Source organism: Phoca vitulina, unplaced genomic scaffold (assembly GCF_004348235.1).
Source record: "Phoca vitulina isolate PV1807 unplaced genomic scaffold, GSC_HSeal_1.0 scaffold7, whole genome shotgun sequence".
Taxonomy (NCBI): domain Eukaryota; kingdom Metazoa; phylum Chordata; class Mammalia; order Carnivora; family Phocidae; genus Phoca; species Phoca vitulina.
Window position 1 is genome coordinate 26,325,144 of NW_022589710.1, and position 13,861 is coordinate 26,339,004.

Sequence of the window (13,861 nt, forward strand, 5' to 3'; positions counted from 1 at the left end):
TAGAAGTCCTAGCCTCAGCAAACAGACAACAAAAAGAAATAAAAGGCATCCAAATTGGTAAGGAAGAAGTCAAACTCACTAATTGCAGATGACATGACACTCTATGCAGAAAACCTGAAGACGCCACCAAAAAATTGCAAGAAATATATGAATTCAGTAAAGTCAATATACAGAAATCTATTGCATTTCTATACACCAATAATGAAGCAGCAGAAAAAGAAATCAAGGAATCGATCCCATTTACAACTGCACAAAAACAGTAAGATACTTAGGAATAAACCTAACCAAAAAGGTAAAAGAGCTGTACTCTGAAAACTATAGAACACTTATGAAAGAAATTAGAGAGGACACAAAGAAACATTCCATGCTCATGGATTGGAAAAACAAATATTGTTAAAATGTCTATACTACCCAAAGAAATCTACACATTTAATGCAATCCCTATCAAAAAATCACCAGCATTTTTCACAGAGCTAGAACAAATAATCCTAAAATGTGTATGGAACCACAAAAGACCCCGAATAGCCAAAGCAACCTTGAAAAAGAAAAGCAAAGCTAGAGACATCATAATACTGAACTTCAAGTTATATTACAAAGCTGTAGTCATCAAGAGAGTATGGTACTGGCACAAAAACAGACACATAGATCAATGAAACAGAATAGAAAACCCAGAAATAGACCTACAACTCTTTGGCGAGGATGCATAAAACTGGAAGTTATATGAAAACAATGAATCATGAATCACTACATCAAAAAACTAATGATGTATGGTGACTAACATAACATAATAAAATAAAATGAAATTTAAAAAATTAAAAAATTAAAAATAATTTTTAAAAAAGGAGAAACAAATAAAAAAAAGAATATCCAATGGAAAAAGGACAGTCTCTTCAACAAATGGTGTCAGGAAAACTGGACAGCAACATGCAGAAGAATGAAACTGGACCACTTTCTTACACCTTACACAAAAATAAATTCAAAATGGATGAAAGACTTAAATATGAGACAGGAAACCATCAAAATCCTAGAGGAGAACATAGGCACTAATCTCTTTGACATCAGCCATAGCAACTTCCTACTACATACATCTCCGGAGGCAAGGGAAAGAAAAGCAAAAATGAACTATTGGGACTTCATCAAGATAAAAAGTTCCCGCACAGCAACAGAAACAATCAACAAAACTAAAAGGCAGCCTACGGAATGGGAGAAGATATTTGCAAATGACATATCTGGATAAAGGGTTAGTATCTAAAAATCTATAAAGAACTTAACAAACTCGGGGCACCTGGGTGGCTCAGTCATTAAGCATCTGCCTTTGGCTCGGGTCATGATCCCGGGGTCCTGGGATCGAGCCCCGCATTGGGCTCCCTGCTCATTGGGAAGCCTGCTTCTCCCTCTCCCACTCCCCCTGCTTGTGTTCCCTCTCTCACTGTGTCTCTCTCTGTCAAATAAATAAATAATATCTTTAAAAAAAAAATAAAAAAAAAAACTTAACTCAATACCCAAAAAAACATATAACCTAGTTAAGAAATGGGCAGAAGACATGAATAGACATTTTTCCAAAGAAGACATCAAGATGGTTAACAGACACATGAAAAGATGCTCAACGTCACTCATCATCAGGGAAATACAAATAAAAACTACAATGAGATATCACCTCACTCCCATCAGAATGGCTAAAAATAACAACACAGGAAACAACAGATGTTGGCGAGGATGCAGGGAAAGGGGAACCCTCTTGCAGTGTTGGTGGGAATGCAAACTGGTGTGGTCACTCTGGAAAACAGTGTGGAGGTTCCTCACAGAATTAAAAATAGAACTACCCTAGGATTCAGCAACTGCACTACAAAAATACTGATTTGAAAGGATACGTGCACCCCAATGTTTATGGCAGCATTATTAACAACAGGCAAATTATGGAAAGAACCCAAATGTCCATCAACTGATGAATGGATAAAGAAGATGTGGTGTATATGTGGTATGTTTGTGTGTGTGTGTGTGTGTGTGCATGTGTGTGTAATGGAATATTACTCAGCCATCAAAAAGAATGAAATCTTGCCATTTGCAACAGCATGGATGGACCCAGAGTGTATTATGCTAAGCAAAATAAGTCAGAAAAAGACAAATGCCATATGATCTCATTCATATGTGGAATTTAAGAAACAAAACAAATGAACATGATGGGGGAGGGGAGGGGGCAAACCATAAAACAGTCCTTTAACTACAGAGAATAAATGGAGAATTGATGGAGGGAGGTAGGCCAGGGATGGGCTAAATGGGTGATGGATATTAAGGCGGGCACTAGTTGTGATGAGCACTGGGTGTTATATGTAAGTGATGAATCACTAAATCCTTCACCTGAAACTAATAATTACACAGGATGTTGACTGGAATTTAAATAAAAACTTGAAAATAAATAAATAAATAAAACTGGAAAAATGTATAAACAAAATTATTATTTTTTTAAATGGGTAAATTCCTTTGAAACAAAAGCATAAAGGAAACCACAGTAAAACTTAAAACCTATAATTCAGAAGAGAAAAGATAAATCTGACCAGATAATTCTTTAAAGAATAGGGAAATTCAGGGGCATCTCAGTGGTTCAACTGGTTAAGCATCTGACTCGATTTCAACTCAGGTCATGATCTCAGGGTCGTGAGATCGAGCCCCACATGGGGCTCTGTGCTCAGCATGGAGTCCATTTGAGATTCTCTCTGTACCTCTGCCCCTCCCCCTGTACTCTCCCACGTGTGCACTCTCTCTCTCCTTCAAATAAATAAAGTCTTAAAAAAAAAAAAGAATAGGGAAATTCAGATGATAAATGACAAACTTGGGGGGGAATCTAGTTTGTGTCTGCTTCATATAAAGAAAGTATCTAGCAGCGCCTGGGTGACTCAGTGTGTTAAGCCTCCAACTCTTGGTTTTGGCTCAGGTCGTGACCTCATGGGTCATGGGACAGAAAAGAAGAGATTGGGGATGACTCCCTGCTTAGAAGATTCTCTCCCTCTGCCCCTTCCCCCACTCACTTGTGCACTCTCTCTCCCTCTCTAAAGTAAATCAAAAAAAAAAAAAAAAAGTATCTAAAAGTTAATAAAGTTCAAACATGATAGAAAAATGGGCAAAAGATTCCAAACAGTTCAGGTCCTATTTCAATGAATAGTATGCACCAGCAAAAGTACAGGAGAGAGAAACTGCTTGCCAGGCGCTGGATATCTCAAACTGATGGTTTTAGCACATAAAAGTAGAATGATAGATTGAAAGGTATTTTTTTTTCCCCCCTCATGGTTATTTGGAAGGTGCAGCTATGACATGGCACATTTAGCACAGTTCTTCAACATTCTAAATATCACTACTGAGAATTTTTGTAAAATACTATATTCTACAAGTCATTTGTTCTTACATTTTAAATTCAATTGAGGACATTGCCTCTTTGCAATTCTACCTCCTTGACATTTATTTTTCCCCGTCAGTTTCTTCTTCCCATAAGTGTTGGTGTTGTGTAAGATGCTCCCTGGATAACCTGTATGTTGCCTACACCTACATCTGTACTCCTCAGGGGTTCAAACTCCCACAGATCCCTACTAGAGTCTCAAGTCTGATGGGCATTCCCCTGTTGAAGTAGACTCATCTTCCCCTGTCAATCTGTTCTTCTTCCTTGCCTACTTCAGATGTTGATCAGAGAGGATTGAGGTTGAGTGAAATTGGAAAGACAGAAAAGAAGAGATTAGGGAGTAAGTTCAAGTTTGTAGTTTTGCTGATTGTTACCAAATTAGCTCTTAGCAAATCCAGTTAATTTCACCTCCTAGGCATTAAAAAGAAAACCCCCTCTTTGCTATCTCTATTTTACCTCCCTAGATTGTATAATGGACACACAATGGTCTCTATGTGTGCTTGGACTTCACAAATCGGTCTCACATCCACCAGAAAGAGCTCGAAAGTACTATTCTGAGTATATCACTTATCTGCCTACAATCCTCTGTTGAACAATCACATTTTGAGGTGGTCAGGACAGTGAGCCAAACTTAAAGTAACAATCAAGCCTTTATTCACTCACTGTGATAGCGCAAGCCAGAGGCCAAAAGAGAGGCACCAGTTCTGCAATGCTCCATTCCTTGCCCCGCCCACCATGGGCCAGCATTAGGCAAGGGTCGGGTGGGTGCAGTGCAGGTGCAAGGAGGCATCTCATTCCAAGGGGCCCCAAACAAAAGGCTCCTGACTCTTTATGGACTCATGGGTTGAGGGGAAAGAAAGGGGGAAGAGCCAGAAGTGGAAAGATACCGAGTCAAGTGGAGAAAAGTGCCTCAACCAAAGACCCCTGATAAGGAGGTCTTAGCAGAAGCACCTGGAAGGTGCCTCAGTCAAGGTCCCTGATAATGAGGCCTCTGAATGGAGACACTTGAGCTAAAAGTACAGGTTACATATGAGCATGTCTGGCCTAGGTGCCTGAGTCTTGGACCTCAATTTTCTCTAGAAAACACAATGCACTGGGCATGCACCCAGTCTGGTGTGGGCAGGGCACCTTTCCCCTAGGAGGCCTGCCAGACAATGACTATAATTGCCTATGGTCAGGACTCATAGGTCACGCAAGGATTCTGGCTTGGAGCTAAACTCCTCACCCTTCAGTGGCTACCCCAAAGCCTCAACCTCTTCACATGGTAAACAAAGATCCCTTCATCTGACCCCCATACCTACTCTTCTGCTATAATCTCCTGCTTCACATTTCATACTCCAGTAAAAACTGCCCCCCTCCATGTGGCGCCTGGGTGGCTCAGTCAGTTAGGCATCTGCCTTTGGCTCAGGTCATGATTTCAAACCACAATGGGCTCCCTGCTCAGCAGGGAGTCAGCTTCTCCCTCTACCCCTCCCCCTGCTCTCTCTCTCTTAAAAAAAATAAATAAAATCTTCTAAAAAATTTATTTAAAAAAAACAACTGCCCCCCTCCAAAGTATTCTAACCTCCATGCCTTTGTTCACAGTTTCCCCTGCTTTCCCCACCTTCTGTTTCTTCACCAAGCAAACTCCCACTTATCCTTTTAAGATTTATCCCAGGTGCCACCTCCACCAGGAAGCCTTCTTAACAAATATCCACCTTCATTCTAGACACAAGTAACTCTTCCCTATGCTGTGGGTCCTTAAGCCCCCATGCACACAAATTGCTACCAATTTACTTACTACATAATATTTCCTGTTTCTGTATCTGTCTATGTAACAAAACACTAAATTCCTAGAGAACAGAAGCCATATCAGCTCTTTGGAATTCCTCTCCAAAGGCCACCATTCACTCTTTACAATTGGCTTCTTAGTCTACAGGTCTTAGGCTCCATGGTTGTCAGGGATTTCTAAAATCTTTTCATTTATATATGATGAGTACTGGAACATTTAAAGGTGTCCATTTGCAAAATGATAACCACAACTTTTCACCTGTAAGTTCTGAATTTCCTGTCATTTAACTTTCACCCAATTTTTATGGGAATCCAGTCCGAGAGGAGAAGGAAGAGGGGAGCCAAGCAGACAACAAAGATACTCAATGTCAGCAAAGGTCTTAGTAGCCAGCAGTCCTAACACAACATTAAACTGGACAAGTCCATGTAAACTTGTGTCCCTGATGAAGTCGTAGCTTCTAGCTGTGTCACCGAAGAGGAAACCAGACTTCATTCAGGGAGAGATTGCAAGAATGGACTCCACATAGGCCTAAATCCCAGGCCTAAAGATTCTATGCCAAGGAAATTTAGATTCTCTCTCTCTCTCTCTCTCTCAGTAAACACTAAAATGTGTGCTGGGACTACTTGCACTGTTTCTGCACCTACTGAGTAGGCACAGAGCTACAGACTCCAGAAAAATCAGGCTGGGGTGAGAAGCATGCCAGACATTTTAAAAAATCCCAGTGAGAATAGCAAAGATGAGCTTTTTACCTGGTAAAATCCTTACTCCACAGTTATATTCAAAAGCAAAAGCAATACTATGACCATGTGATTGTGTCCTCTCCCATTTTTATACAAAGATGTTTCTGTATCCTTTGCCATTCAAGACATTTTAGATCCTCTACATAGGGAGAAGATAGACCAGGAATTTGTATGAAATGAACGTCTACAAATATAATGTTAAAACCCTAAAATATTTTAATGGATTGTGGCTGCCTCAAATGAAATCAAGAGATAAATAACAATAAATGAATGTGCACCCCCTGTACTTACAAGAGAACATGAGCAACAATGGCATTCACATCGAACAAGGTATCAGTAGGGAATTCTCTGAGTAAGATGTTGCCCCTATAAAAAAATTTAAAAAGCATTACAGAAATATTTCCTTGGAATTCATTTTTCTTGTCTCTCTAATACAGTAGGTTTTAAGTTCTTTGATGTTAGAGCCTGGGTGCACCTCACCTACCAGCGTGCTGACCGTAAAACACACAAAAATATTTATTGAATATTCACTCAATAAATATGTTGACTTTGAAGAGCCTAGACCCTGGGCTAGGCAAAAAGACTGGGAAAGCACAGGAGTCTCAACAAGGCTTCCTACCAATCTCCCAGTCACATACACACATTTTTCCTAAATGGGCTGGGAAGGAGACAAGTAGGAAAGAAAAAGAACTGTCCTTACAGTTGATCTCTGAGGAGACAGAATATGTCCCCACTTCTTAGGCCAAATCCCAACAGTTTGAGAAAAAGACTTTGAGAAACCTGAGAGACTAGCAGACCAAAGTGGAGAGGAATCTGTAACTGGGACATTGGCAGATCTCTCAAAAATACATTTCTTTCACACCCAAATATGGACCTGACAGATCTATTTGAAACACTAAATTTATGAAGTGCTTACTTTCCAGGCACTTATAGTAGGAGTTTACATAAGAATTCTCATGTAACATTCAAAACAAGCCTGTGAGGTAGGTTTTATAGCTATTTTACCTCATTTTATAGATAAGGAAGCTGAAGCACAGGTAACAAATCTATGACTTAGACTATTTGCTAAGCTTCATGTGACCTCCCCCCCGCAACTGTATACAATTTTATTCTGGCTTAGTGATATTTTGTATATTTTAATATTCTAGAAGTATAGCTTTGTATCCGCCTATCACACTCAAAAAAATACTTTACCTGAATAAATATGCTCTCACCAAATCCTTTTCTTCTCCACAGTATCTTGATGTTTCTTCTTTGACACAATTAACCTTTAAAAGATTATATTTAAGGTTTAGAGTATATATCAAAAGGTCAAGTTTCTTGGTTAGGGAAACAAGAAGGAAAATTAAACAGCACAGTCTGTCTCCAGGTCAAATTTTTTATTTTACTTTTCTTTCTGATTTGAATCCTATAATTGCTTATTTATTCAAGTGCTTGAGGTAACCCCGAGAAAGGAATTATTTCTACACCTAAGAGTTATATTTAATTATACTTGAGAGAATACTTATGGAACAAGTAGAAAGTAACCAAGTAGAAAAGGAAAGAAACAATGAAGGTGGGACAAAAAAATCATGAGTAAAAGCCAAGAAGCAGAAGTAAGTGGTTAAGTTGGGAGCATGAAAGCATCTCAACAGCTGGAATAAAGATACTGCTGGTTTCTTATCCAAAATCCAGCCTTCCCTTTTGTTCTACTACCAGAACTTCCCTAAACGCAAGTGCCCCAATGAAAGACTTTTCCAGACTCCCCAACAGCTACAGATGGCCAAACAGTGTTAGAAGTCACTGGGGTTGGATTCCAGATGGTTCTTAAAAGGGAGCTGACTTATACTCTTTTTCCACTTCTTCCTGACAAAAAACAGACAAGGCAGCTGGGGCACCAGCAGTAATCATGGACCATAAAACATCTTTAAAGGAGAAACCCCTGCTGAGCATGGTGCCACAGAAAGAATGAACCCTAATCACTGATGACGTCAGAGCAGCCCTAATAGCCCTTGATAGTTTATAATCTAGACTCTGTGTGAAAAATATAAGAATAATCCTGGCAGCAACATGAAGATACAGTGGAAGGCAAGAGAGCACAAAGATAAGGTGGCAGGTTAAACAAATATCACATCAGTACGGGGCAAGGATGACTGGCACCTGAAGTAAAGCAGAGAAGGACAGAAGAGGTTCAAGAGATTTCTCACCAATCCAGTAAGGAGAACTAGGGAGAAGAAGAGGCATGTGTATGCAGCCTGGGATAGAAGGGGAAGGAAAGAGATAAAGAGAACAAAGAGGTTTCGAGATGGGGCAATGGGTAGCTACCAACAAAACTTAAACTAAGGCTGGAAGAAAAACAGTTATTTCATTTTAGATTTTGTTTTTGATTTTTTTAAATGGGTTTGGGTTTTTTTTTTGTTTTGGGGGTTTTTTTTTTTAAAGATTTTATTTATTTATTTGAGAGAGAAAGAATGAGACAGAGAGAGAGGGCATGAGAGGGGGGAGGGTCAGAGGGAAAAGCAGACTCCCCGCTGAGCAGGGCGCCCAATGCGGGACTCAATCCCGGGACTCCAGGATCATGACCTGAGCTGAAGGCAGTCGTGCCCCATGGGTTTGGGATTTTGTGTGTGTCGTTCAATTTAATTTTAATGGAGTTTGAGGAAGCAGAATGACAACTGGGGAAGCTACATTTATTTTCAAAAGCTACAAAAGGAGAACTGACACTCAGAAAAAAATATTAGGAAAAAAGAATTAGAATTAAAAGTCAGAATACAGCTACACCCGCCAAAAAACTGAATGTTAGCAAGAATTTTTAAAAGTCAGAGCATAGGTGATGATTGACATTATGACAATAGATTTTCTTTCCATTCATCCCATTCAACATATATATGAACGTCTACCATATGTTAGTCACTCTTCTAGTCACTGGGGTACCGTTAGGTTCCAAATAAAGATCTTTATCTTTAGAACTTACATTCTAAAAGCAGAGACAGACAATTTTAAAAACTAATATGTAGTGTTAAGTCCCATATAGGAAAAAAAAAGTAAGGGGATAGTGTGTGACAGGACATTTTGGATAGTAATCAAGGAAGGCTTGGGGGAGGGGGTGACCTTTGCACAAAGAACAGAAGGAATGGAACGACGCATATGATTATCATATAAATGTGTGGAAGAGAGGAGTTCTAAGCAGAAGGGAAAATATTTGCAAACGCCTTGTGGAAATAACACTTCCAGCAGGTTCAGGTAACAAAAAGATGACCTGTAGGTGTCAGGAACAAACTGAGCAAGGTAAAGGGACAAAAAATGAAATCAGAGAGGAAGCCAGTGTCCACAAGAGTGAAGAGTTTCTATTTTATCCTAACTGTAACAGGAAACCTTTCTGAAGGGGTAGCAAAGGGACCTGACACATATGACTTATGTGTGGAGAAAAGTTTAGTGGGACAAGAGTGAGAGGAGAAAGACCAATTATTAGAAGGCTACCGTAGTTTCCCAGATGAGAACTGATGAAGGTTTAGATAAGGGGAGGGAGGGGTCAGATTTGGGAAGTTTTGATAATAGAACCTAAAGATTTGATAATAGAACCTAAAGATTTCTCGATGGCTTGAGTTAGGTCCTCAATATAGGTCTGTCTTATTCACTAGTCTCCTTTCCACATAGCTTAGCATCCTCAACTGTAAAATCAAGACTTTAAGTTTTGTTAGTTCATAAAGGCAACACCCTGGGCATGAACCTTAATATTCTATTCTAGTTACTAGATACACAGTTACTAGCTACTAGATAAACAGCATGATTATCCCTTTTGAATCTCCTACCAACCTAGTATTTCATTTCTAAACTTTAGAATTTTATTAAAAGCTCCTCAAAGATGAGCACCATTATCATTCTAGAGTGTAATCAGCTGTTTAAAGTTAACAAAGGTACATATAGAATTGACATAAAAAAAGATTTTTTTAAAGTATTAAGCAGTGATATAATAAGAAATAGATAATTGGTTTTTGCCCCTGGTTCCTGACACAGGGCTCCTAAAACCCTTGTTATTTCCTGAGTGATAGGAGTGTTAGGAGTATCTTTTGTTCTAATATTTGGTCTTTAACCCCAGTTCCTTATATAAGAGCTTCTAAGACTCTTGGAAACCCCTGCAGTGTTAAGAGTATCTTTCTGCATGCTAATGAGGTGACTGATCCCTGGGGGCCCCTATATAGCTTCGAGATGGAGACTGCTCACCAAAAGGACAAGGCATGATTAGAAGGTTGAACTTTCTGTCCCACCTCCTATCCTCAGGGCTGGAGATATAGTTAATCACCAGCAGCCAAAGATTTAATCAATCATGTCCACATAACGGAACCCCCATAAAAACCCTAAACAATAGGTCTTGGAGAGCTTCCAGGGTGGTGAACACATCTAAGTACCAGGAGGGTGGCACAGTCCAAACCAGAAGAGGACAGAAGCTCCTGTGCTCAAGACTTCCAGACCTCGCCCTATGCATCTCGTCCTTTGGGCTATTCCAGGGCTCTATCATTTATAATAAATCAGTAATAGTAAACAAAGTGTCTTCCTTCAATCCTGTTAGTTATATAGCAAATTATCGAACCCAAGGAGATGGCTGTAAGAACCCCCAATTTGTAGCCAAGTCAGGCAGAAGTTGTAGGTAACCTGGGAATCCACTCCTTGTGATTGGCATCTGAACTGGAGGGCAGTCTTATAGGACTGAGCCCTTAACCTCTGAGATCTGGGCTAAGTGGGCAGCTAGTGTCAGAACTGATTGGTGTGGAAAACTCACACATTTGATGTCAGAAGTGTTCTCTGGGTAGAAGAAAGAGTTTCCCTTTAATAGCCAAGGTTAGTTAACCTTTCTAGGATTCCTGCCCTGGGAACTCTAACTGCAGGGACCAAGTGGGACAGCAGCCATCTCTCAGAGGTAGAAGGCTAGTGAACTAAGAAAGAATAAATGTACACAGAAAGTCAGGGAGACACTAATCTGAGATAATTTAATAATCACTGGGTTTTAATCATTTAATTTTCTGAGGTACAAATTCTAAGATTAAAGTAAATGAAAAGCTCATGGAGCTATCTAATCTATGATGCACGTGGAAATTTTCCATAATACTCAATGACAAGTTTAAACATTCTTTTGAGAAAAAAATTAAATATGTCATTTCAAGTTAGGTTGTTTTGACTTTGTTCTAAAAATAAAGGAAAAACTGCAACATAAGTAATTATAAAGACCTAGAAGAATAGAAAAGGAAAAATACTTCAATTACCTCAATTTTGGTATCTCAGTTTGTGCTAATAGAAAATAAATAGTTGAATGTGGAGATCTATTATAATATATTTGTCAGGCAAAACAACAAAGCTTAACTATAGGATTGAAAACTGAACTATAGCCTCAATAAAACAGTTTGCAAAATAAATTAAGTTCTAAGCTAAAGAATTTTGAACAGCTTTTTTTCTTCATGTACTAATTTACACAATAATCTGGAACTTCCTGTGCTTCTGATTTTTCGTATAAAAAAAGGTAGAAAAAATTATTTTTCCAATCTGGAAAAGGTGTGAAACATAAGTATATTTAGATACTCAGCCTTAAGTCATACAATTGTAAAGTGTTTGTCACTAATAATTTAGTAACAAAAAATGTCTTTCTACCTTTGCAACTGAAATTCCATAGTCCTGGAGAGGTTTAACAGCCTCATTCAGTTCTTCAAGAAATACAGAGGTTCTTGGAGAATCTAAAATAAGAAATGTTTTATGAATGTTTTATGGCTTGCTCCTTAGGAAAGATGAATTTTTAAAATTAAAGCCCAAAGCTGCAAACTGAAGAAGAAATAGATTAGTTTGCCCCACAAGTAGACAAAACAATAAATAAACATACCTAGATATATATTTTTACACCCTTATTTCCTATTGCCTCATTATTCTTATTTCTAATGTTTTTATGATATATTTTAACTTTGTAAGTAAATTTTAAAAATTTCTAAAACAAGAATAGAATGTTTAATTTAAAGCTAACATTTGGCATTATTTTTCCAAGTTTAATACCACATACACAACACACATGGATGCATGCACAAAACTTTCAAAATGATTTTAAAGCTTTTTTTTATGAGAGAGAGAGGGAGAGAGAGAATGCATGCAAGTGAGGGGAGAGGCAGCAGGAGAGGAAGAGAATCTCAAGCAGCCTCCACACCCAGCACAGAGCCCATCGTGGGGCTCAATCTCACAACCCTGAGATCATGACCTGAGCTGAAATCAAGAGTCCAACACTTAACTGACTGAGCCACCCAGGCGCCCCTCAAAATGATTTTAAAATACCATTTTCAAATGAAAATTATAAGAGAGCCAACAGAAATGTGGATTCATTTCACTTACTAATTCCAAGAATAGTTTTTTTTAAGGGATAAAGACTTAATGAGACCATTACAATTTTTAGTTACGTTCAATTGGTTAATCAGTGTAATTAATGGTACAGCTAAAGCAGAGTATTAAACAAAAGAACTACTGATACTTCGTTTAAAGTTTTAAAACACTTTTAAATATTTGTTCACTAAAAATACCAAAAAGTATACTTTCAGAAATGACTAGATGAAATTCAGATGTTATTCACTAATTCTTATCTAGTATTTACTATGGACTAGTAACATGAGTAAATTCATTTAATCCTCACAACAAATTTACAAAGCAAATATTATTTCCTCATTATGGATGACAACAAAAACAGAGAGGCTAAGTGACTTGATCAAAATCATACAGTGGCACAATCAGGATTTAAACTCAGGCAGACATATTTTAGTAGCAGCTTTATAGCACATAATACTAATCGTGACAATAAATTCCCACTGAGAATACTGATTAAATAGCAATAGAAACATCACAAAAATAATGTAGAATATAAAAAATACTTACCAGCTTGACAAAAATAAGCTAAGGAGGCTTTTCCTGGTTGCAATGTACTGAAATATTTCTGAGGACTCAGTTCTGATAGAGAGTCTACTGCTGACTTATAAAAAACGCACATCATAACAAAAGAGATGCCAACTCTAAATATATTGAAACTGAAAGACATCATCAGCTGTAGTTGTACATGGGCAGGAGATTTTCGTCTGTTTTGTTCAGTGCTGTGGTTCTGTTGCCTAGGATAATACCTAGCAAGAATAGGTGTTCAACAAAGTTTTGCTGAATAAATTTGTTAAATGAATGAAGTAAAATCTGCAAAAAGAATAATATAAGGCATTACTTATATATTTGATTTTGCCTGTACTTTCCTATTTCCCTCTAGTAAATATTTGAGAGGGATGACATAAAATGACATTGATTTAATAATACTACTGATTTTTGATACTTGCAAAAGATATAAAAGATATCTAGAAAAAGCAACATGAAATATTTTAAGTTTAATAGGTATTTACTAGAGTATGTTAAGCTAATTGTCATTTTTAAGGGTTCTAAAATTAATTCTCAAACATTATTTAATCCTTGTTTTAAACTGGGCATTTTATCTTTCTCTACCTAGAGCAGATTTACAATCAATACTCAGTTATTTAATACCATTAAATGGGAGTGAGACATCCAAAATCTATATCTACTATGTCTACATTCTTTTTACTTTAAATTCCCTAGAAGCTAGCAATTAAAACTATTTAAAGAACATTCCTTCTGGGGCGCCTGGGTGGCTCAGTCGTTAAGCGTCTGCCTTCGGCTCAGGTCATGATCCCAGGGTCCTGGGATCGAGCCCCTCATTGGGCTCCCTGCTCAGCAGGAAGCCTGCTTCTCCCTCTCCCACTCCCCCTGCTTGTGTTCCCTCTCTCGCTATGTCTCTCTCTGTCAAATAAATAAATAAAATCTTTAAAAAAAATAAAAATAAAAATAAAGAACATTCCTTCTAAATATACTTTTAATACATGACTTAGACTTATTTATACAGTTTAGAAATTCAAGCCTCTTTTTCAACCCATATTTTAATTCAACTCTATCTTCTGAACTCAG

General features: G+C 37.9%; 1 protein-coding gene across 4 annotated transcripts in view; it reads right to left on the reverse strand.

The window, feature by feature from the left end:
- TXNDC16 (thioredoxin domain containing 16) overlaps positions 1–13,861 on the reverse strand; it is a 125,079-nt gene that overhangs the window by 100,962 nt on the left and 10,256 nt on the right. For 3 of the 4 annotated variants that reach the window (XM_032405118.1, XM_032405116.1, XM_032405117.1), the window contains exons 3-6: positions 12,782–13,084; positions 11,525–11,607; positions 7,097–7,170; positions 6,194–6,268 (exon numbers count right to left, since the gene is read on the reverse strand). In XM_032405118.1, coding sequence (XP_032261009.1) covers positions 6,194–6,268; positions 7,097–7,170; positions 11,525–11,607; positions 12,782–12,944 — 395 coding nt within the window. In that variant the 5' untranslated portion in view covers positions 12,945–13,084. The remainder of the gene's footprint in view (positions 1–6,193; positions 6,269–7,096; positions 7,171–11,524; positions 11,608–12,781; positions 13,085–13,861) is intronic. The other variant, XM_032405119.1, reaches the window with a different exon arrangement.